This window comes from Sceloporus occidentalis, unplaced genomic scaffold (assembly GCF_023333645.1).
Source record: "Sceloporus occidentalis isolate IW3139 unplaced genomic scaffold, rSceOcc1.0.p SCAF_11, whole genome shotgun sequence".
Lineage (NCBI taxonomy): Eukaryota > Metazoa > Chordata > Lepidosauria > Squamata > Phrynosomatidae > Sceloporus > Sceloporus occidentalis.
The window spans coordinates 16,422,756-16,449,710 of NW_028316991.1; the positions used below are offsets into that span (position 1 = coordinate 16,422,756).

Consider the following 26,955-nt stretch of genomic DNA (forward strand, 5'->3'; position numbering starts at 1 on the left):
AATAGCATGTCACAGCATCCTTCTAGATGATCTGAGATGGCACTGGGGGACAGGAAGATAGGATGCGGGAGCAGCTCTCCATGTGAACATTGGGACAAACAAGTGGTTTCCACCACTCTAAAAGCTACTCTGCCTGAGTTTGTTATTTTCAGTATGCATTATGAAGTACCAACCCCAATGAGAAGGGCTGAGCTGGCCCTGCATTATGAATAGGTAATGTTGAAAGACTTAAGGGTCAGATCACTACTATGCATGAGGTCAACTCACCAGCTAGACTCCAGTCACTAGCTTACCCCTCCTATATCATTATCATTTTTAACACAGGTTATATGTATGTATGTATGTATGTATGTATGTATGTATGTATATATATATATATATATATATTAGTGACAGGCCTCGCTTTTCCTTGGGATTTTTGTCAAGGATCTTGGTTGTAACCACAGTCTTCTAGGGTAAATGAAGCCCAGGACACATCCAGCTCAGTTTCAATGTTTATTTTACAGGAATAAACAGCAGCAGTTATAAGCAGCACAGGATAACAGTCTTTGCTTGCTTGAGCACTTGCTTAGGACAAAACAGCTCCAAACATACACCTTTTAACAAGTCACGAGTTACCATCAACACAGCTTTGCAGAGAGAAACCATTCCTCCACACCTGTGGAGCTCCTGTTCAGAATGCAGGCTCTGGACTGGATCAAAACAGCAACTAGTGCTGTTGGAGCACTGGCCCACCCTGCTCTTCCAGATGCTCCGCCCCAGGGACCCTTACCATGTTTTGCAAACTGCTAGTAGTGCAGTTTGTAAACAAACAATATATTTCCCTGGGACATATTTTAACCCCTTCAAGACCGGGACGTACCTGGTACTTCCGGGTCAAAGGTCACCGGCAGACCGGGACGTACCAGGTACGTCATCGATGATGCACGATGCCAGCGTCGCTATGGACGCTGGGATCGCGAGGGGCGGCTGCTACTGACCGCTGGGTGTCCCCAGCGATCCGTAGCAGCCACTCCCCCTCAATTCCGTGCACGTGATCGCTTTGCAGCGAATCACGAGCACGGAATTTAAATATAAAAAAAAACAAACTGCGGCCTTCAAGGGAAGACGCAGTTTGCCAATGTTAAAGCAGGCTACCATTGACCAAGGCTGGTCTAATATACCTTCCATCTACCGCTTTACCACACCTTTTGTCACAAAATATTTATATATATATATATATATATATATATATATATATATATATATATATATTTGAACAGCAGTGTTAAAAGAACAAGTGACTGTATTATTTTAAGAGAATGTTGGAGACATTTGGTTGGAGAAGAATAGTATTATTATATGTTAGTGTTTAGGTTGCAAGTTCCAGAACATATTCCTGAATAAGGAAACAAATTCCAAAACCTAGATCTTTTAAACATAGAACATATATGAACGGCTCACATCTGCTAAACATCATATTTCTAAATAGAAATAATTTGTCTTTAACTCAACCAAGTTACAGAAACAAGCTGCAAGGTATATTTCTAAATAGGGTCAACATTTTACATGTCAGTGGTTGCTCAATAGACTGTCTTCATCTGATCTTGAAAAATATGATATGCAATAGTCGGTACATTTTTCGTTTTATTTGCTTTTATGAACTTATTTACCTTGGTCTATTGTATTGATGGATTTGTTCTATGGTGTTCATGAGTTAAGCTGCACAGTAATCGAGGTCAAAGATGCAATTAAGCTACTGCAGAAAGTACAACTTTTCAATCCAGCTGATTTGATTAAGGTCAAGCCATGTGCGTTACAAAACACGTTTGAGGCTTTGAGTAATAATTCATCCCCAGAACTATTAACATTAACGCAATGTTTTTGGAAATAATCACTTGACAAACTGAAAAAGGTCCTTCAAAATTGCTTCTAAATTCAATTAAAGGTTATTTTCTAATGTTTGCAAAAAATGTAATTTTTTAAAAAAATCATAAAGGACAAAAAATATTTTCATTATTTTTTAAATGCATTTATCATATTTATTTATTAAAAAATATTTTTAGGTTTGTTTTTTTTTTTTAAAAAAACTTGATTATATATATATATATATATATATATATATATTATATGTGAAATGGCCATTAACTTTGAAAGGAAGGGGAGGTGGTCCAAGTAATGATACTGATAAAAGTAGCAAATGGTTTTCCTCAGTAATTTGCTATTTGGAAGTAATTTCAGGTCATATGATAGTTTTAAATCTTTATTCATGGTATTTTTGTGCTAATAAGGTGTTGGTTCATAAAGCCTAACATTATAGATGTGCAAGGTCTAGAGATAAGTAAGCACAAGATTATATGTTTCAGGTCCTTTTAGACCTTGATTTTTCAAACCCGATCTAGAAATACATTTCTTTGTGTAAAGGAAAATAAACTTTGCATTGAGCTTTTCTAAGACAAACACATTCTAGCGCATGTCAACTTATTCTAAGAACAATACAAGAGCTGACTTAAAAAACATCCAGGAGAGAAAAACATAAGCACAATACCAGAATACAGCTATCTACATTGTTATAGGCAGGAATCTAGAACCTAGAGTGTCTCTACTTTGAGACTCAGCAATAAACATACAACCCTCCAGAACTGCACACGAATGCCTAAAACATTGTTTCTCAATATCCATCCTCAGTCCTCCCTAAAACAGAAGATGTCTTCAGGAGCCCCTTAGATGCTTTTCACAATGAGTTCTGTTGCACTTATTTATTTTTGTGTATTCCTATTAAGCAAAAGCCTGTTTAGGATGAATGGATGTAAATTTAAGTTACAAATTGTTAACTCCATGAATTGGTAGAGCTAACGTTTGGGGTAAATTATCCCTTTCTTGTATGCAGTGATGATATTGTTATTTAGCCAAACAAGTCAACACAACCAAAGGCCATGCTATTGAACAATGTCATTATTTAAAACATTATATGTAGATGATTGTTTAATAATGCTTCTACTACCCCTTAATTTTAGGTGGAAGGATTTCCCATCACCTTTACCCACCTAACAGATATTGGTTAAGGAGATTTGTCCTAAAGATAGATCTTGTCTTGGTGTGGAACTACAAATCAAATCACCTCCATGCTCCTTAATGGCTAGTGTGTCATTATAATCTGTCTGCAGTCATATTATTTGAAAACACCATCTTTAATCCATTTAAAGAGTCTCTAAAGGTAAATGCTACTTGAGTATAAGCAACATCATGGTTATAGAACTCCTCCAATACATATTGCATATGGTATGCATGGCATGGTTACATTGGTTGTTTTACTGCATTTGGTTTCTTTAGGATGCATTTCAAACAATGATCTTACCATATTTTTTGTGGTTCAGCTCCTTCGACTTCTAAGTAATCATATTTTTCCTCCATCTGGAAATCGGTGAAAATAAGAGATATCGTGTCTCCGGGCTCTGTAACTACCGTCCACGTACAGTCTGCATTATTATAATACTCATTCGGAAACCCAGGACTTGAAATAATTCCGCTGGATCCCCTTACTGTTCCGCCACACGCATCTTCAGCTGTAATCCAAAAATAACAAATTGTGTTACAATGTTATGTGCTTTGTGCTCTGTGAGTGATTTTTTTATTGCAAGTTTTTGAATTTTAGAACATATTAAATACTTCACCCTTCAACATTGCTGAAACACAGCTGCTAATACTTGTCGGGTGTCACATTTAGTACCATGCATGGTGATGAGTTGACAGACTAACCCCAACCCTCCTGGGCACCATGGTGCTTGTCTTCTGCAGTATATTTACCTTTTGCGGCTGCTGTCACTAATGTCATATGCTGGTGCTTAATGCCTTACAGTACACTCAGCTCAGCCCTCCATAGTGTAAGTGGGCTGGTTGGGGAGATCAGAGATCTCCCTTGTAACTGGCCCATTGATCAATGGCACATAGGAAGGGCAGACTTGGGTAACTAAGTGAATAATGTGTAACAGAGACAAGGGGGGCTATCGTGAGGCAGAGCCAAGAAGGGGCTGGAATCCCACCATCACTGCCGTTGTCCCAGAGAGAGGAGTGGGAGGATTCACGGGCCTGAGGCGAGTGTGGTTTTGGGGGATGGTTGAGCACACAGATGGAACCCCCAGTGGTTACGTTTACAGCAAGTAAGAAGTGGTCCGACCATTGCGTTGGGGCATTGTATGAATGGAGCTGCACCTGAGCACACATAATAACCATGCTGCCTCATACCAGACTTTCCTGTACCAGAGACTTACCATCCCCTGCCCTGTATCGGCACTTTACTACCCCCTCTTCAGGGTCCGATTTTAAGTAAGGCGGGATTATATTTGTCCTGACCCGTATTTAGTCTGGGACAATTGTATCAGTTTTTCTAGAGATATAGCTAGAGCTTTATTCTCTTACTCAGGGTTTCTAGGTACCGTCAACAAAAAACAGTTTATACCCCAAATGTTGATTTTTTCCAAATAAAAATTTATTGAGGACCAAGGAGATAAAACATGTGAGCACATAAAGGGCGTACTCAATCAGCAGTTAAAATACAACAAATCAGGATCGAAGACAAGGAGCATAAGAATACAGATCCACAATGGTTCGTATAGAAGACATAGGCTGCCCAAGGCAGAGGTACAACGTTGTCAACATACCGACCAATACGGAGAAAACTTATAGTGAAGGTAAAACTGTGTCCGCACTTCTACAGGCTTTATTATCTAGTAAGGCATATAACTGCATATCAAACTCAATCAAAAGGAGTTGGAATGTACTAGCAGACTGTATCTTGTATACATGATTGTTAGAACTTTGTATTGACTTGCACAAGGTATTTTGTATATACACTTTTTTTATATAGACATTTAGAACGTATAAGAAAAAATACCAAAAATGTGGAAAAAGAGGAAAAAAAAGACATAAAAAGGAACATTGTACAATAGCTCTAGGAATGCTGACAGTCTGACACTAAAAATATTACCTGATTTCTTATGCCAGCCATTCCCGCTAAGTTAATATAAACGTGTAGATTGTTAGGAGGGTACAGGCTTTAAGCTATTAGAAAATAAATCCATTCAATAGGAAAAACTATATATATTTTAGGACATCGTCAGACGTCTAAATAATGGAGATTTTTCTAAGACTAAGCATAAATTCTTTTTTTAGGCTTATAAATGCGGCTGGATGCTGTACATAATAAGTGTCTAAAAGTTTTAATTGTAAATAAATGGAGACACAATTTTAACATTAATATGTTTGCAAGTTTTAGTTTTAGTTATTTGGTTTATTTTACCAAATTCTTCTGCAGTGTGGTCTGAGCTGGCCCTGTATACTGCATAATGAAACATCTTGAGTATTATTGTATTGATTTATACATTGTACAGGGCCTGCTTATCCCTTCTTACAGGAGAAAATTGCCCGGTCTGAGTGATTTCAGATTACAAGTCATTCTAGCGCAATGCAAATTTGCATTCTAAATATTCTTTTTTACATTGTAGTAAATTCTCAAACATTTTATATATATATTTTTTTTTATATCTTTTGTTAGTTTTTTTTATATATTTTTTAAATATATATTTTTTTATTTTTCTACAGTCACACTGTTGTTCAGATACCAAAACTAAAAAGTATTTACTGATTGTTAATGTTTCATAACACTAGGATTGCCAGGTGGCTTCAAGGAAACTACAAGACACCAATAATAAATGTTTGTCACCTAAGGTTATCGGAAACACCACCCAAATAGTTAATCTCAGTACGTTTTTCTCTTAAACCACACAAATGCCAAGAGCCAGCAGCGATCAGACGTCGAATGCTGACATCCAACTTCTGAATCGGAACGTTCTATTTGTTATAATTGAGACAGCACTATTTAGCATCACGATTGCTTGTTATTCGCTATGCTTAATATAAGAACCTATGTTATTGTTTGCACAATTCATATTGACATATGTTTACATTTTGCTTGCGCTATAATAAGTAGCAGCCATCATTTCTAATTTTCCTGCTACTTTCAAATATTAAAAGTTAAGAACCATATTTCTGGAATAAAATATAAATGAAACATAAATAATAAATGTGCATTATATTTGTGTATAAAAAGGGTCCCCCATTGCCTGATCCTTAAAGAGAAAAGGGCAACAAGTTCTACATTGATCTAGAAGGATCTTCCTGGGCTTATGTAGATCTGGGTGAAAATATTTTTGGATTACAATCCGTATCACTTCCATCTTGTAAACACAAACAAATTTGACTATATGCCCATGTTTATGTTAAGGCAATTGGTATTCTGTCCATTTTTGTCTGGTCCTTCATGAACAGCCAACTTGATAATGCATTTTTTCATAAGTCATTTTTTTTCCCATATGTTATTTTAACCCACCTTTTATAAAAACCCAGATTTTAATGCTAAATGTCATCTAAAATATGGAAATAGTTGTGCGTCTTCTTTGCACGTGAATCCATTTATTAATCCGTAAATTTTTTTAATAAAGAGTCTTAGTTAAAATCACTGAGGTTATAACGAAATATATACAGAAAAATTTTTTTTTTTTACTTTCCCCTTGAATAAAATCCACCTGTTCACATAACAGCACTTTGCATAAAGTAGTGCCTTGTAGTGCATGGGTATTAGGCATAAAAGATTTAACGCATTAACCTTCACTTTACTATTAAAACTACTCTTAATGCCTCACTGTGAATGATACCCTTTTTCTGAAAATGCATCAAATAAGCTTGGCCGTGGGAACATCTGCCTCGGAGTTATCTGCCCATTTAATTGCAGACCTATTATACATTTATACAAAGTTCAAGTACCATGATCTGCTTTGTATCCAATAAATTTGTTTCCTGGAACTGGATTCTGTAATAAACTTTTAAATCAGAATGTTATGTTACCCTCCAGTAATTTATTACTATTTATATGACCTTGAAAACAATGGATCGCCATTGAAGGTAAGGGTGCAGTCTACACCAGAGTGGGACTGCGCAGCCAACAGCTGTACCGGCAGGACTCCTTAATATCATTAAAAAAAATATATATATTATTTTTAATATTTTTGAACCTAGTAACTAAACCCTATTAGGATTCAAAAGGCTATAAACAGAGAAACCAGATAACTGCAGATAAGACCCATTTTCCCTGATATAAAGACTCAGACCTTATTTAGCCTTTGGTCTCGTCTTAGATTCGGCATAGCTTTATGCCTACCCCATGCATGTCACATTGATCTGCCGCCCTCTTAGTAAAGTAAAACTTTCTTACATTACATCTAAATAATATAAAATGAAGGCTTTGCTTTTTTTATAGCAGCAAAAGTAAATCCTATACTTGTGCAGAATGGAATTGTCCTTGAATAAATTATGGACACATAAGCTGCTTCAATTGCAAAAAAAATCCCTAAGGGGTAAAATGGCATCACATTTCTATCTCACAATGTGCAAAGAAATGCTCATCTTAACCAGCACTAAATCCTTAGCTTTTGAGCTACCAATTTAAGTCCACTGTCTAAATTAACTTATGTAGTAATTAAAAAAGCTTCCAAACAACAAGGTTTTATATACAGCTTAAATCATCAACTTCTATACATTCTATACACAGTGATCGAAACAGGGTTGGTTAAAAAAATTTAATTGAGGATTTACTTAATACTTTACAAAAAAGTGTGGCTTTCAAACAAAAGGACATTTTCTATACATCTATATAATTAACAGAGTGCAGTTCATCTATCAGCCACTAGGTGCCAGCAGCCATTTTCCAATCTGCTGCAGGTATTTTATTTTATTTTGTGGCAGTTCCTCATATGTTTTCATTGTCTATTTTTTTTGGAGGGCCCCTTCCATGATGCTGAATACGAAGAATGGAGGGCACCAATTAAAAATAATATTTTAATTACTGTTTACATTTATATAAAATATGCTCCATGGGGCTGGGCACATTGTCTCTGAGATAAAATATATAGGAGAAGCATACAGAACAGTTAAAATTAAGATGGATAACCTACTCATAATGTAAAGTAAGCTGTGCGTCACATCTGTCACATCTATTTCATCTGCCACATGCATCAATTCTTTTTTAAATGTATTTTTATTTATGTATGTAGAGGAGTTGGACAGGCATAGGGGAGGAATAATCTGGTAGATCACAGAACAGAAAATGAAGATGCTCTCATGGTTTTCGTATAAGGTGCGTTCCTATTGCTTTTATTTTAATATGTAAACACAATAACTTGTGTTTATTTATTGAACTGTAAAATGTAGAATAGGGATAAGTGACAGATTCGCTATACAAGCATTTCAAAATCACCAGCTTCATTCAGAAGGCACAATGCTTTGTGACCAGTCAGTGATTTCTAGGAAGTCCTATATGTCGGACATTTGTTTTGGCAGATTTCCCAGACAGTAACAATACCAATCTTTATGCCACTAACTGGCATGCTTATATATACTTATGAGGCTCTTTATTAAGATGTTGCCGGCACTGGCAAGCTCAGAGCTCTATAGTGTTTTGCACAATGCTATGCTGTGATGTGATTCTAAAGTGGTGATGGGCAGGCTCGGACTGGCCATCTGGCACTCTGGGAAAATGCCCATTGGGCCAGTGGCCGATAGTGAGCGTACTTACTCTTACTGCCACACTAGTGGCAGATCATGTCTGCAGTGTGCTTGATATGTGAGGCAGCACACTATAAAAATCTAGACTGTAAGCTTGTTTGAATAGGACCCTCCTCACCTATTGCCTCACCTGTTATGTTACATACTACTTGTTATGTCCTGTCTACCCATTGTACAAGCGCTATGGAATTTGATGGTGCTATATAAAACAATAAATAATAATATAGAGAAATAAATTCGGTATAAGCCTGCGCCAGTTGTTATGAAACAGGAGAGGAAAATAGTGTATAAGTGTCCCCTAATGTTCAGAAAGAGAAAAAAAAAGCAAATGCAAAATATTTATTTACTTTATGTTATTTACTTGGTATACCCTGGATTCTTGCTTATTGGTCATTATTATTCTAGCAGCAGCAATTTTTATGCCTTTTATGCTTTTTAGGTTGTGCGCTCCTCTATCTTTGTATATATTTTTTCCCCATATAGATTTAGGTTATTTGCGTGTAACATAGATACTAGATAATACAATGCCTGGTAGCCTTCTAAAATGTTCTGCAAAGCCGTAGTGACACATGCTAATTTCAAATTATAATAGTATCTGGAATATCCATTGTTATACCTTAGGGCTAGATGAAAATACTGAATCCAACACGATACTAATTTATACTCTCGAACATTTCACTTCTTATTATATCTTCTGAACAGAGTTTAATTCTTCAGACACCGTAAAGAGGAAATGTCAGTTGTTAGGTTAGTCATCATGTACACATTCAAAAAAGAAAAAAGAAAGAGAGAGAGAGAGAGAGACGTGTCTTTGATTCAATGTAGCAATTCAGCTTTTGAGCAGAACACACTCAGGATCCCAGTGCTAAGGGAAATCAGTGTATTTATCAGCAACAATATGTACGATGCTTCATGGGAGCTGATTTTCTCAATTAATTAATTCCAATCAAGAATGTGTTCTGTTCAACAAAGTAACAAGTGATACAGTGAATAAATGTTTGGGGAGGTTCTATAGTTTCCCTGTACTTGGGACATAACCCATAACCAGTCTGCATTTGTTCCAGAAAAACTAACTCAGTGAGATCCATCAACATCACAGGAATGTAAACATTAGGATTTATCCATAAAACTGATCCTTTTATCCCCAAAAAGGCAGGCCCCTTGGTCAAATAATTTTAGATAAGACTGACCCCTTAACACCGCGTGAGCATCGTTATCCCACCGCACACTAGTAGGGCAGTGGCTTCCACCAAACAGAACAGCAGTCAAGGGCAGCCTCGGCCAACTATGTCTAGGGGGAGAAGCAGCTCCTCTTCTGCATAACAAGAAGCCAATCGCCCTTTTGGGTGATCAAGCTCCCTGTACTGCCACTGCTGATTGGGACGATTAAATCAATGATTTCTCCAACCATGAGCTGGTTGGAGAGATCATTGATTTAACACTCTGGGGGACAGTGCTGAGTTGGCAGAGCCTTCATAATTCAACCTCACTGCCATGCGTCCTTAAAGAGCAGATCGCTAGTATTATCAGCAGTGGAGAGCAGGCTGGTGGTCGTACGCTGGCATAGAGTGCAAGAGGGATGGTTCCCTTCACTCTAGTTGACCCCCAGGCCAAAAGGTGCCAATCCTTTATAACTATATTCATTCTAGTAATCCCATTTTATTGTGCATTTACAATTTATTTTTACTTTAATGGTTTCTTAATATACAATAATTATTTTTATCATAAAAAGGGAAAAATGAACAATATGTACTATGAGGCATGAGAGTTCTTTTGTTGAACACTAAATTAATTTCAGTTTCAAAGTGCTGCAAAGGTCAGTACAGATCACTTTCTTTGTACAAATGTCTACATGTAATTCAAGTTCACAGCACTAGGTCTGGAGTTTAATTATATGCGGTGTGCCTTGAATGTTCATTTCTCACGGTGCAATGCAAAGCCATCTTCAGCAGGAGAATAAACACTTTATGGAACCTCTACGGAAGGAAATGTACTCATAAAAGGGTAATATTTAAATGCACCATGAAGTCATACAAAACAGAACGTTATGTGGCTGAAATTGTATAGTGTGCCAACACGCACACTAATAACACAAGTAATACAAAAACGACATTTTAAATAGGTTCTTTGAAGCTAAAAAATAATAAGCCTATTTAATTTTATCAGCATTTTACATCACCGATCAAAACTGTGGAATGAATTAGAAGAAATGTTTAATAATATTTTATATATATATATATATATATATATATAAACAAATACAAAAAGGAAGCACTCACCTGAACTAGCATTAATTATAAGGGGGTGCTGCTGAAGACCAAAGCTATACACAATCTCTAAATCAGCGCACTCACATCAAATAGGTTATAAACTCTCATGACTGCAGTCCTTGTTACAGCTACTTAAAAACACCTTTCTAAGATGACAAAATTGGAGTTGTGGTCACATCATATGGCCATATTATGCTAAGCCCACCACTACGCCAAAGTGCTTCCTTTTTGTATTTCTTTGTATTTGAAGCTCTGACCAGGCTTTTGGTTCAGCACCCCTCCCCACCACAGGTGCCCCATTGGTGAGGTCCTTGGAAACCTATAAATTGCAGGAGTGTCTGTGTTTAGGAAGGCCTTTTGGCTCCTGGTAAGCAATGTACTTGCAAAGATTTAGCTCCATATAAGCAACAGTATTTAGCGTTAGGACCCACCTACATTGGAGTACTTTGGCGTAGTGGTGGGCTTAGCATAATATGGCCATATAATGTGACTAAAACTCCAATTTTGTCATCTTAGAAAGGTGTTTTTAAGTAGCTGTAACAAGGACTACAGTCATGAGAGTTTATAACCTATTTGATGCGAGTGCGCTGATTTAGAGATTGTATATATATATGCTTTGGGCATCAGCAGTAGTGTTTTTTTTCCCCCAATAATGTTTGCATTATTTACTTTTATTTACTTGTAAATGCCCTACAAGAAAATGTGTTCTTTGTTTAAATTTCTATCTTGACTACTCAAGACCTAAGGTGAGGTCAAGAAGATCAGAATAACAATATAAAAGAACTGGGGTCCCATGACACCTGATTTACTATGACTGTGGGGTAGTTCCTTTTCTTGCCCTACTTATTGCTAGGGGGGGAAAAAGCCCCCGCATTTCCTTCTTCCACGATACTTTGTATAATATAGCTTGGAATAGAAGAGGGGGGGGATAAAATAATTTAAAGGCATAAAGGGATTTAGCAAAGTACAGGAGGAGAAATGTTAGAACAAAAGGCCATAATGTAAAACTAGAGGCTTAGGTGTATGCAAGGAAGTCTTATTTTACTTAGAGTGTGGTGGATACATGGAGCAGCCTCCTGGTAGAAGTGGTAGAGGCTAATACAGTAAGGACATTTAAATGTATATGGGATATGAATAAAGCTATCCTGAATCTAAGACGAGACCAAGAACTGGTTAAGATCTGAGCCCTTACATCATAAGAAAAAAAAAATGGGCAGAATAGAGTAGATGGGCAGAACGGTTCTTGACAAATTCAATGTTATATATATATATAATATATACATATATATATTTTTGCTATTTTTGTAGCACACTTGTAGCATCAAAAAGGATAAAAGAATTCTTTTTTTTTTCTTATCAAAGTACTGTAAATCTATATCTACATTGTCTTTGCAGATACCAGACAGTAAAACAAAGTGTTCATAGATTCCCATAGCACCTATGCTGGTGTTTTGAAGAGAGCGAAATCATCTTTGAATAGCAAATTATGTTACAGTACAAAGTCTACAAGTTTCATTTCTTTTCTTCTGTCTGATATGTGATATCGGAAATACTGGATCACAGAATGATCCTTGCAAGGGAAAGATTAAAAAAATCCACAGCTAACTCCATATGAAAGAACTGATGATTAATATCTTTATGGAATAATTTATCAATTCTATTGTTTTATTCATTAAAAAAAAAAAAATATATACATTTTTGATGACTCAGCTCTAATTTCCAAAGTAGAAATAACAATACTAAGTCCTATTTTTATTGTAATCAGATGTGAAAAATAGACACGTTTGAGCTTCCACCACGCTATTTATGTAAATATTCCCCATTCTTGTAGGATAGCATTGGTGCTCCTGTCATAAAAATGAACACAATTTGACATTTTGGAATCCTTGCATTGACAGAGTATTCTATTACAGCTGACCAGTGTCTATTGATACGTCAATCAAGAAACAACAAGAAAGGAGGAGAAAAAAAAAAAAAAAGGAAGAAGAAGAAGACGAGAAAGAAGAGAAAAGAAAGCTTTCAAATGGCTTTCAATATGCGACAGCAAAATTATACTATATGTGTTCATGCTGCTCTACTAAATATAATATTGTAAATATAGTAATGAAGTTGGTACATTTTAAGAAAAGAAATAAATGAGTGTAAGTTGTTTTGTTTGGGTCAATTTATATTGAATTTTTTGGAGCATATGGAAGAATTGCAGGGACAATACAATAAAAACAAAACTATATAGCTAAATAATAATTTATTAGATTTGTGTATCTTCTGTATACATAAGAACAAAAGAAAAAGAAACTGCATTTACACAAAAGATTACTATTAATAGACCTTTTTTTAAAATCTGTAACGATTGTGGTTATGAGATAATTAATAATGGAGTTCTTTATAATTGATTGATTGGTTAATTGACTCGCTGTATCTCTTATCCCTTTTTAACTAAGGGTTTTAGAGATATTTCCCCCACAAAAATTACCTTTTTTTTTTTTTAATAATTACCTTTTTATCATTAATGCTGACATTTTCATTATCCACTTTTTTTGTCGTGACAGAAAGGGTTAACTTTGACTCATCATTTGGTACAAAAGTATCATAATAAATTAAGAAAAATATTTTTTTAATAATAAATTGCATACATAACCTAAACGCCTCAAAAAACAATAAACAAAAAAAATGCTGCAGTAAAGATCAGTGTAAATTGACCACCTCCCCCCCCCCCATTAAAGACAAACAGAAAATACAGAAATAGAATGTGTTATATGGAAAGAAAAACCTTGATACTGATCACAAGCAGATATATGTTCACTGTCAAGTAAAAACAGGTAATTCATCGGCAGGTGAAACCAAGACTAGGATATTGTTGGTACTTAATATAATAAAGCTAATAGGTTGGGTAGGAAGGGTTGTTGGGTAAGAATGCTTGCATTAAATGTCTATTTTAATAATACTTTTGTTAAGAGGAGATGCTGCTGGAAATAAACATTTTGACGGTATAAAAAACAGAACACAGATGCCAGTGATATATTTACCTTCAGGGCTGCCCTATTTCCGACCTAGGGCAGTCCCTACCGCCTCCCCCTTTTACAGAACGCATTAAAAGGGCACATAGCATCTTTAAGATATCGAGCATCGGGATATTATGTTGCGCTTCATGCCTTTTGAATGCAGTCTGTGGAGGCACAGCCTCCATACCATAATAGAAAGATAGTATCTGGCCTATTGTGCAATCTGTCCCCCCCTCCACAGTTTTTCGAAAGGGGGGCAGACGGACCCTGGACTTGCAGCCCTAGGCTTAGTCGGCCTAGCCCAGGATACTCCGCTGACAGTGGCACAATACACTTGGTAGCAGGCAGCCATTCTTTTACATCAATACGAGTTGGCCAGAAGAACAGGAGAAAAACTGAGTAGCCAGTCTACCTTGCCATCTCATCTCCAACAGGATCTCTTAAACCCAATGCCCCTACACCACGTTCTTACGACAGCCTACACATTTGAAGTAAATGTTTTATTTCAGGAAAAATGCTGCTGCTTATTTTTGGGAATCTCAATCCAAGCATTTCCGAAAATCCAGCCATTTCCTCCAAGATTTATAACATGGTTGTCCACTCACCCACGCTGTTGAAAATGCAATCCTATCACAGGATTAAAGAAGTAATGAACCAACATAAGAATATTTACAGATCCTTTATGACAGTATTATATTGCGGAAATTAAATATAGATTCAATTTGATGTATTATTTGTGGCACAAGAACGTATTGACACGGGTAGGCGTATGTTGACTGTCCGCATTCAACATCCATGCTGATATTAAATAACATCTACAAATGTGGACATTGATACAATCTAACTACGGCAAGCGGAATAAATTCTAGCATATAATATAGCAACGGAAGAGGTGAAGATTCCACAATCCCTCTCATCGGTATTAAAGTACACACAATGTTAGGATTGTGAAATTCGCTTGAACGTATGGAGTCATAAATCGGCTTAGCGATGACATTACATCTGCAATGGAATAACACGAAACGTATTCAAGGACATGTGCATTACAAATACAGCAAAAAAAAAAATCCCTGAATTAATAAGAGCTTTGAAGTGTTCATGAAGCACAAGAAATTCAAACAAAACCGTCAAGGGTTTGTAATATTTGTAGAAAGTTTGCAACAAATTGTTCTGCTTAACACGATTGTCACAAGGCTAACGGTGGAATCCGGGCAAAAGAGCACGAGGAGCGAAATAAATATTCATCGAACAAAGACTTTCAAAGACAGAGACTTTTGGAAATTATATTATCCCAGCAAACACAGATCCTCTTAAAGGGCACACAGATATATTGACATACAGAAGGTGTCAAGGGAATTATACGAGTGATAAAATCAGAGAGTGCTCCGCACGTTCAGTAAGATCTGCTGTTTTGATGGTTGCCGTTATAGTCAACATGTATTATACTTGATATGAATTCTGAAACTTCAACAACACATTAAAAACGAAATACCTGGAGGTTAAAATGTCATGCTGTCGAGTTATATTTTTGTATCATAATTTACGTGACATATTAAATTTAGTAACTAGTGCTCTGGTATTTCTTGTTGACAAATAACACCATCTTGCTGTGAGATATTTGAAATTGTTTGTACAAATTTACTCTTTGAAGGTATCTTAATATGCAGTCATTAAATGTGTAGGGGAGAACAATTACACCTTTAGGAGAAGATGCAGCTCCAGAGTGGCAACACACCACATCTCCACCAAAGCCAAACAGTTATAGGAAAGCCCACCCGCTGAAATAAACAGGGGTACTTTTTGCACATGTGCAAGGGGGTATTGGAAGACATCCCACAAAAACCTACATCACACCATCATCTACACAACTATTAAGGCGTATCAGTAGCTCTAAGCTCTTACATGATACCAAAGGAGGGGGGCTGGGTGGCATCACTGCAAAATGTGGGGCTGGCTGGGGGTGATACACAAGGGGACAACGACACAGAAAGGGGGAAGCAACAAAAAGTAGTGGAAAATATATTTTTTTATTGTTGTAGCCCATCAGTATATGTCTCGGTGTGTCTGGCTGTCAGTGTGACAGAGCCTGTCCTCTTTGTCCAGGACACATGGATGCCGAATAGTTAAGATTCTGTCTATTTTATTTATTTCCATAAAAAGACCACCAAAAAACACAATTCTAGATGCCCATTGGCAAATGGGAACAGCCAATAGGTGCATGTGGCTCCTGGAGGAGCCAATCACATGAATGTTAAGGGCAACATCAGTAAACAATGCCCGATGTCAGCGGTGTGTGCATCACAATGCCCTCATCGGTGTTCTGTGCATCACTCTGGTTGTAAGGCAGAGAGGCAGACAGACATACTGTAGCGAACTCTAAGCCATTTCTTAAAATACATTTGATTTTTTTGCTGTTTGATCACTATTATTGGATGATCTGCAGTCTTTGTGCATTTGCACAAATCTGTTTACCCTAAAGGGTTCATTCTCCCCCTTTTTCTTTTGATCATTGGATTGGGGTGGGACATTTGGGAAGAAATTTCCTCGTGCAGATACAGATTTTAGGTGAGAACAGAAATAATTCAAAAAGTGTACATGGTCAAATTTTAACCACATAATGATAACACAAATCACAACATATCATGGTATATAGTCAAATATGTACACTATATAGTGTATAATATAGTATCAGCTTGTCTATTTTTATGCCATACTAATGATTGTTTATATCTATGCATTTTGTATGGTTTCTCATACAAAATAGGATTTGCGTGCTTAAACTAAATGAGGCAGGGGGGATATTGATTGAAAATAAGATAGGAAAAGTGCAAAAATCCCTCAAATACATAAGCGTAAAATAGGGAAAAAATAGCCTTAGCTCATGACATCACAATCCATCTAAAAGCTGGAGTTTGCTTCCAGGTGCTATCGCTTTGAAGATGAAGCGTAAGTGGAAGAGGCGGCCTTCATTTTACAAGCAGAAGAGACAATCAAGTGACCTGCAGGGCGTTCCCGCGGCTTACGAAAAGAAGAAGGCGGCTCCAATTCGCAAGAGAAAGATGACGTTCCCTGAGGGATACATCAAATACATCAACAAAATCCTGCAAAGCAACGCCCGATAAATGCTGTCTCCCTGATGTATCTAAAATAAAGCTAAGTTAGATTAAAAATAACTTTTTCTGTAGTTTTATTTTAACCCACGACTGCACATACCTGTGTGGACAAACCAGGGTTAACATACAGCGATGACACCTTCGGTCAATGTAGGATGTCATGCAGATAGTATATTAGCCAAAATACAAAAATATTGACAATAAAATAGGAGTGGAACAGATAATGCTTCCCGCACTGGGAGACCCTCAAAGCTTTATACCGCTTCACGGTGCGAGACGGGCTTCAGGCATCATTTAAAATTATCCGTAGCAGAGTCTCTCCTAATTGCTGGGAGGGTCCCAGTTTTATATATGTTTTTATAACTAGTGCTGTAATATTTCTTACTGACAAATAATACCATCTTGCTGTGAGATATTTGAAATTGTTTGTACAAATTTACTCTTTGAAGGTATCTTAATATGCATTGATGAACCTGTGGGGAAGAACAATTGCACCTTTAGGAGAAGATGCAGCTCCAGGGTGGCAGCACAACACCCCTACCAAAGATAAAGCGTTATAGGAAAGCCCACCCACTGAAATAAACAGGGGCACTTTTTGCACATGTGCAAGGGGGTATTGTAAGACATTACATCACATTGGCGCATACAGCAGGAGATGTGGTTGGCGGAGGAGAGAGGGGATTCTATGCATTTGCAAAAGGGGCACAATGACAATTTACAATATATATGATGGCTGGAGTGTGCCGTTAATGTGTAAGACACAGCAAAGGACGGGAGTATTAAACACAACTACGAAGCAACCATATTAAGTCCACAACCCAATAGAACAAGCCACGGCATGTCAGGACCCTGGGTGATAATTCTACATGAATCAATAAGGTATGGATAGGCCTTGCAAGCAATTTAAATACTATAAGGCTGTAGCTCACTATATAAATATAGATTATCAGACTGCGGATACAATCCGAAAAAACTTTCCGTTAGCAGAAGCTAAAGGTGAATATACATACCTTGGAATTATAATTCCTAAAAAAATTAATACAATTATGGAAATTAATTTTTTACATCTCTTGAAAGTTACTAATAAACTTCTCAAAGAATGGAAATCACTTCAATTTATATGGTGGGGCCGCATCAATATCCTTAGGTCTTATATCCTTCCTAGATGGATTTATCTTTTTCGTGATTCCACTACCTATTCCTCCTAGTTGGCTCGCAATGTTCCAAACTAGTTTTCAAAACTTAGTTTGGAAAGGTAATAGACCGAGGATAAGTAAGGATATCCTAGCTTCAAAAATTTCCAAGGGAGGGACAGGTTTCCCACTGATAAGGCAATACCAAGAGGCCGGTTTACTACTACAAATTGCTAAGACCCAATGAGAGGTCTATTCAGACGAAGGATGGTACAAAATAGAATCGGAGTCATGTCAGACGAAAAATCTAAATTACATTGTATGGTCAATTAATTCAGTTGAGACAATCAAGACAATTAGAAGGAAGAATATAATTCTTGAGAAAATAATTCCAATATGGTACTTATTTAAGAACAAGATGGGTCTTAAAAACAAATTAATTAATTCTTTGAACATACAAACTCTTGAATCTAAAATACCAGACCTAGTACGCTCTGAATGGAAACAAGCTGGTATAAGGACTTTTGAGGACATATTGATAGATGGGAAGATCAAACCCTTTCCTATATTAAATCAATTTTATAATCTCCCTATTTCAAACATTTTTCAATACTTTAGAGTAAAAAACTGCTTAAATAATCATCTGGACTCTTCGGGTGGGGAACAGAGAGAAGAACATTTAAACATTTTCCAAAATCCCTATATCAAAAAAAACATATGCCAGGTGTGTTAGGTGTATAGCCCTAAAAGATACTCCCTTACCAATAAACCTAAATAAAGTAAAATGGGAAAACGATTTAAATCTCTCGATAACACAAGTAGAATGGTTTATTTCATTTGAGAAATCTATAAAGTGGGTACACGATCTATCTCTAATAGAAACACGCTATAAAGTGATAAACAGATGGTATTATGTTCCCGCCAAATTAGCACGTATATTTCCACATGCAAATAATGTTTGTTGGCGATGTGGAGAATGCTATGGTTCATATCTCCACACTTGGTGGAGCTGTAAAAATCTTGTAAACTTTTGAGATAAAGTTCTACATTTTTTAAAGAGGGCTGCAAATATTTCCATACCCAGAACTCCTGCATCAGTTCTCTTGCATATAGCTTGGCCTATTATGCCCCAATCAAAATTGGCATTGGCAATACATAGCTGTCTAGCGGCTTAAAAAATAATAGCTAGAGAGTGGAAAAAGACTGGGGATCTAGAGTGGTACAAGTTTGAAAAACAACTAGAGTTCCAACTTAGAATGGAACTGAGAGTGAGTAGAAACACCTCCGTATCACCAAAAAAGCACAAAATTTGGGAGGACTGTTTGGAAATTATACAAAAATGATCAATCTAGCTATTTCTCTTCTTTCTTTTTTCTTTCCTTTTATTTTTGGTCCTGCACTGGTGATAAATGGTCTATAAATTATAAGATACAGAGACCTTTCTTCTGAAGGGGTATAAGAACACCAAGTAGAGAAAAAGATAGAATATAGTGTTTTCCATCGGACAATTATGTATTTATGTCTTAGGTTTTTTAATGTACAAGTATAGTACGCAACAGAGTCCGAAAAATGATGTTTAACTCAATTAGACCTATATTTATAGGACTAAAGTGTTACTTTCCCTATTATATAGGTTTAAAATTGTTTCCAATTATACTGTACATGTATAAATGTTTCCTGTACTTCCTTTTTTCTTTTGGGAGTTGTACTGAATGCAATGTCTGTCCTACAAACAATGCTTTCTTCTCAAAAATTTCCTGCCGTATGCTTTATGCCACATGAAATTAATCGGACTGGGGTGATGACAGATGTGGACTGATTATGGGTCACCCATATTTAAAGGGGTATCAGTAGCTCTAAGCTCTCGCATGATACCAAGGGGAGGGGGCATGGTGGCATAACTACAAAATGTGGGGCTGGCTGGGGGTGATACACAAGGGGATTAAGACACAGAAGGGGGAAGCAACAAAAAGCAGTGTGAAAAATATTTTTTTATTGTTGTAGCCCATCAGGATATGCCTCGGTGTGTCTGGCTGTCAGTGTGGCAGAGCCTGTGCTGGTGCGTGTGTTTGGGTGTCGGTGTGGCAGAGCCTGTCCTCTTTGTCCAGTACAAATGGATGCCGAGGAGTTAAGATTCTGTTTTATTTACTTCCATAAAAAGGCCACCAAAAAACACAATTCTAGATGCCCAGTGGCAAATGGGAACAGCCAATAGGTGCATTTGGCTGCTGGAGCAGCCAATCACATGCACGTTGTCAAGGGCAACATCAGTAAACAATGCCCGATGTCAGCGGTGTGTGCATCACAATGCCCTCATCGGTGTTCTGTGCATCACTCTGGTTGTAAGGCAGAGAGGCAGACAGACATACTGTAGCGAACTCTAAGCCATTTCTTAAAATACATTAGATTTTTTTTGCTGTTTGATCACTATTATTGGATGATCTGCAGTCTTTGTGCATTTGCACAAATTTGTTTACCCTAAAGTTCATTCTCCCCCTTTTTCTTTTCATCGTTGGATTGGGGTGGGACGTTTAGGAAGAAATTTCCTCGTGCAGATACAGATTTTAGGTAAGGACAGAAATAATTCAGAAAGTGTACATGGTCAAATTTTAACCACATAACGATAACAAAAGTCACTTAATGGTATATAGTCAAATATCTACACTATATAGCAATAGTATCAGCTTCTCTTAGTGAAACATTTTTTTTTCTTATTATTTTTATTCCAATTTTTTGTGAAAAAAAAATCATATTAATCATTGTTTATCTATATCTATATATGGTTTTAAAAGATGTCATACAAAACAATTTGTGTGCTTAAACTAAATGAGGCAGGGGAGATGTTGATTGAAAATAAGATAGGAAAAGTGCAAAAATTCCTCAGATCCAAAGGGTTAAAAAATAGCCTTAGCTCATGACATCACAATCCATGTAAAAGCTGGAGTTTGCTTCCAGGTGCTATCGCTTTGAAGATGAAGCGTAAGTGGAAGAGGCGGCCTTCATTTTACAAGCAGAAGAGACAATCAAGTGACCTGCAGGGCGTTCCCGCGGCTTACGAAAAGAAGAAGGCGGCTCCAATTCGCAAGAGAAAGATGACGTTCCCTGAGGGATACATCAAATACATCAACAAAATCCTACAAAGCAACGCCCGATAAATGCTGTCTCCCTGATGTATCTAAAATAAAGCTAAATTAGATTAAAAATAACTTTTTTCTGTAGTTTTATTTTAAACACACGACTGCACATACCTGTGTGGACAAACCAGGGTTAACATACAGCAATGACACCTTCAATGTATGATGTCATGCAGATAGTATATTAGCCAAAATATATAAATATTGACAATAAAATAGGAGTGGAACAGATAATGCTTCCCGCACTGGGAGACCCTCAAAGCTTTATACCGCTTCACGGTGCGAGACGGGCTTCAGGCATCATTTAAAATTATCCGTGGCAGAGTCTCTCCTAATTGCTGGGAGGGTCCCAGTTTTATATATTTTTTTTTTTTTTTTTTTATAACTAGTACTGTCATAATTCTTATTGACAAATAATACCATCTTGTTATGAGATATTTTCATTTTTTTGTACAAAATTACTCTTTGAAGGTATCTTAATATGCATTGATGAACGTGTAGGGAAGAACAATTACACCTTTAGGAGAATATGCTGCTCCAGGGTGGCAGCACGACACCTCTACCAAAGCCAAAGAGTTATAGGAAAGCCCACCCGCTGAAATAAACAGGGGCAATTTTTGCACATGTGCAAGGGGGTATTGTAAGACACCCCACCAAAAACCTACATCAAACCAGTGCTGTAGCTGACTGGATATGATTACATCACATTAGCGCATACAGCAGGAGATGTGGTTGGCGGGGGAAAGAGGGGATTCTATGCATTTGCAAAAGGGGCACCATGACAATTTAAAGTGTATATGATGGCTGGAGTGTGCCGTTAATGTGTAAGACACAGCACTCCTAATAAAATCATACCATGATAATAGGAACGCAAAGCACAGGACTATTATACACAACTACGAAGCAACCATATTAATGCCACAACCCAATAAAACAAGCCACGACATGTCACGACCCTGGGCGATAATACTATATGAATCAAAAATAAGGTATGGATAGATAGGCCTTGTAAGTAATTTAAATACTATAAATGGTTCCTGCACTTCCTTTTTTCTTTTGGGAGTTGTACTGAATGCAATGTCTGTCCTACAAATAATGCTTTCTTCTCATGAATCTCCTGGCGTATGCTTTATGCCACAAGAAATTAATTGGACTGTGATGCTGTAATAACATTTTGGTACAGAGAAAATATTGAATGTTGACGTCGCTTTGTGATACAGAGTGGGAATAAAAAAAAAAAAAAAGTTTTCGGTCTGATCCCAGTGGGCAGGGAGGTCTAAGGGGCCGGTGGAGCATAAAAACTGCCCGATTCAAAGCGCCGATACAATTGCCATCAACGGCAATCTAACGGAAAAGAGGCCGGCTTGTGGACACCGTGTGGCCTAATGCCTCAGTGAGGCTCTTCACAGGATCAGAGTCAGTCCCATGGAGGAGTAATTAGAGTGCACAGAGCGAGTAAGCAGGCAGGCGATCAGGGAAAAGGTACATAAATGACACAAAAAAAAAGAGTTGGCGGAAGTGGGGTGATGATGGATGTAGACTGATTATGGGTCACCCATATTTAAAGGGGTGTCAGTAGCTCTAAGCTCTTGCATCATTTAAAATTATCTGTGGCAGAGTCTCTCCTAATTGCTAGGAGGGTCCCAGTTTTATACTATTACTGGTTACCAGTTTTTTGGTTAGTGAAAACCTGATTCTAATTCTAGATTCTAATGCTGTGCTCCCTACCCTGACACTCCTATGCAGAACTCTGTGGCAAAGGAAAATAGGGGATTTCATGGGATTATACCTGATACTGAAGTAGGATATGTGCACAAACATATGCAGTGGATTATTCATTCCTAAACCAACTAAACCCTATTGGCGTGCCACTCATCCTTAGGCTGGTTTGGTTGATCCGAAATCTCCCTTGTAAGCAGCCTGTATACATATAGAGGATTATGCGTAACTGGTAGTCTCCAGTGACCTTCCTCATTTTACATCATGCTGAAATATGATGTCATATCCCAGTGTTTGGCATGGTATCCAGCAGCTGCGGAGTTAAGTAGTGGGGGCAGCTGGGGCACTGCACCAAAAAACATCTCTGCATATACGCAGACTTGTAGCTAAAAAAACTTAATGTGATAACATAATTTGGCATAAGAGTATTTGATATTTAAGATGAAGCAATGAGGTGGTAAGTGACTAAATTAAGTGAAATTATGGAAAAAACAGATACCGCATAACGTCACTGAAGGGCAATACCTTTGTAGGTGGGTGTCGTGTTAGTTACAATGTCATGCATAGTAGAAACCAGTATAGAGTTAATTGATGGAAACATGTAAAATACAAAAACTACAGGGAAATTAAATGAAAAAAGTTAATTGAGAATGATTATATATTAACAAATGGAAAGTCAGTTAAGTAGAAATAAGATGAGTGACTTATATGTGTTTCACAATTACATTAGGAAGGAGGTTACTAACGCAATGACATGGCAAAGCTTACGCACGTGGGTGGAAAAATCACATTGGAGAAGATTAAAATATGTCCATAATACAGATTGTGTTGTGGTAAAACTGAAGCATAGCTAAGTGTCCTTCTCTATTCATATACCATAAGTGATAAATAAGATGCTTGCCTTACAAACACTTTCTTTTCAAATGTTTAAATACATTGTATAGCCCATGGTTTTTCAGAACAAACAAAACCTATACATTTCAAATGTGAATGAATGACTAAATATACATGAATGATTCTCGTCTACCATGGTTAGTTTCTATGAGGCTGCGGTAACTGGGGGGAGTAGATGCAGTTTTATATACAATTTGAATAAGACATAAAAGTTGGTCCCTGCATAAATTTAACCCTTTGAGTGAGTTGTAGGTGATCAAAGAAATACTCTTCAAATCATATTAAAAAAAATATCACTTTCACCAAATCCTACTTTAGAAGGTTTAAGGAACGTTAACGATTCAGAGCACTCCTGTTTTTGTTCTGAACGTCACTGGAAATCATTAGGGTGATAATTATTAGCTAAAACATGTTGATTTTTAATATTTTGATTGAACCATTTAGTCTATCTAGGCCATTGGTCTTATGCCAAGTATAATCCTGTATATGTAGGCGCATTGGAGTTTACATTTGTGATTTGCAGGCAAGTTGAATGCCAATGGAAATCACTTTTTACTCACCTGACACCTAAATGGGAAGCTTTAAGAGTGAGTGAGTGAGTATGAAACTTTTATTGCAATGCAAATACTATTTACATAGACATTTTAAGAACTATTGGAAAAGATCTGTCACATTGGAGAGTTCTTTAAATTCCCAGTCAACTCAAGGAGGAATTGGCATAAAAGTCTCCATGGGTGTCTCCCACAATGCCTTGTTGTAAGCTCAATTGAGGGCCCTCCTCACTTTTTGTTCCATTAAGTCCAAACTGTTATGTGATTCACTACTTGTTATGTCTTATTTAATCATTGTATAGTGTTGCCGAATATTACGGGGCTATATAACTCAATAAACATTACCATAAAGACTGTTCTGCCCAGCAGGGTTTGAGAATTCACCTTTTTGCCACCTTAGACTTCTTTAGTAAGTTATAGCTCCATCTAGCGGTGTTAAGTTGTATTACACCTTGTTTTCTAGTTAAAGAATATTGCATTCTGGATAGTGCAATGCATTGTAGGTGGTTGCAGGGCATTCTGGGAGGGAGGAGCCTCCATTTTACAGTCTTCAGTCACCAGGACTCATTATCAGAGCTGTCTCTGTGTGTCTCCTTCCAAAACTCCACCATCTGTGTAATAGCATATCTGGTGAGACATTTACTTCTGTTTCAGGGACAATATAGCATTCAGAGCTGTTCAGTTATTTGTATTATTACTCAGGAAAGTTAGACTGTCATTCTATGTATAGGCAGCCATTTTGCCATGTACTTCACTGTTATGTAATGTTATTATACATGCAGTTCCTATGCTTTGTACTTGTACATGTTATTTGTATTCTTATAGTTTTACCACACCACATCACATGTACGTGCTCACGCTTACGCACTACAATCCTGTTTTGCCATATATACTAAACAATCTGTTCACCAATAAACAAGGTAAACTATAAAGAACAGTCCTCTTATTTGGAAGACAGGAATGGTTTATACTGAATGTCAGACTGCACACTGTGTGAACGTGCAAGAAGACAGAACAAAGACACTTATGGTCTTCTTGTTGCTGGATAATATGTAGTGGACATTTGAAGTTGAGACCGCCACTCTCCTGCAAGCCATCTTCCCTTTTAGTAAATAACTAATAGAAATTTCCCAGGGTGGCCTTCCTGAAGCTCTGCTTCTTCTAAGAAGTGGGGAGAGGGTTTAAATGCAGGACTAGTAGAGCTAACGTAATTTATCCGGAGACCCAGGTCTCCATGGATTCTGGAGAGTTATCATTTATGCCTATGAGGTGACACATTGAATTTTACTACCCTCATGTTTAATCAGCTTCAACTGTAATATAATATATGTTAATGTTATTTAAAAGCTATATTAACAATATTTGGGGATTTTATATTGTCTGCTTTCAAAAAGCCTGCAGCATTTTCTTAAGTCTTACCTTATCAAACAAGTAATCTACAGAACATAACACGTTATTTTTAAATATCTGGACTTTGAAGCCTACTTCAAAGTCCAAGTTGTTTCTTTAGACCTTTTTGGCAAGGAAATATATATATATAAATACAAGCAATTATTCTTTAAAATGATACATCTTATAATAAATTCAAAAAAGAAATTGCATACATTTTAGTGTGGTCTTTGTGAATCCAGTAGGGGTTTAAAAATTCATATAATGTACCTAGTTGCCCAAGTCTCACTTGTTGCCTCGCTTCTACTGATGCACAGGGAATTTCTTGGCTGCCTCACAACATTTCAAACGTGCAAATGCTTTTATATTTAAATAAAACTATAATAAAATAATGTGAGCAAAATTCTAAGCACCATACCTCTGCATATAGGTACAGGAAAATCCCATGATGCTGTAGTTGCAGAGTTTGCGATACAGGTGAGTTGAGGATGACCATCCAAAATATACCCCGTTACACAACTGTAGCGGATTTTATCACCAACATCGAACCTTGTTCCAGACAGAACACCTTTAGGTGGGACTCCTGGATTTCCACAGGAACTACTCCGTAATTCTGTAAGGAGAACATAAGTTAAAAAAAAATAAAAAATTCTTAGTTTTAGCACCAAATAATTTTACTGTGTTATTGTCTACAGACCCCTGAATTTCCATGAAATAATGTAAAAAAAAACAAAACACATATGTACGGAATATACATACTATGAATCCGAACAGTCACAAGGAGATGTTTTGGGTGGATTTTTGCGCGCAGATGTATATAGGTCCCTGGAGTGGAGCATTGGGGGAGCAGGGTTGGCCAGTGCTCCAGGCTCCAGTTTTGCAACAAAATGTCCAGAATTCTGGCAAAGCCTGCAAAATGTGCAGCGTGTGGACATTTAAACATCCTGAAGCCTCAAAGTCAAGGATACTGTTGAGGGAAGAGGATGAAGATGAAAGGAGAGGCTCTGAAAACAATCCCTGAGCAAAGCGAAGCATTAGCAGCCTGGAGCGGTTTGTATATTCTAGGTGAGCTCTTCCAGAGCCTGGTTCAGCTGGGTCTAGCAGGGAGGATTAGGTTAAGGATTACATTAGAGAGTATTTAGGCTGGTTCAT

The 26,955-nt window shown here is 37.1% G+C and overlaps 1 protein-coding gene across 1 annotated transcript in view; it reads right to left on the reverse strand.

Annotated features, from left to right (window-relative positions):
- Positions 1–26,955, reverse strand: part of LOC149305636 (CUB and sushi domain-containing protein 3-like) — a 403,051-nt gene that overhangs the window by 301,115 nt on the left and 74,981 nt on the right. The window contains exons 4-5 of the mRNA XM_089477264.1: positions 26,222–26,416; positions 3,338–3,545 (exon numbers count right to left, since the gene is read on the reverse strand). Of these exons, the coding sequence (XP_089333390.1) occupies positions 3,338–3,545; positions 26,222–26,416 (403 nt within the window). The remainder of the gene's footprint in view (positions 1–3,337; positions 3,546–26,221; positions 26,417–26,955) is intronic.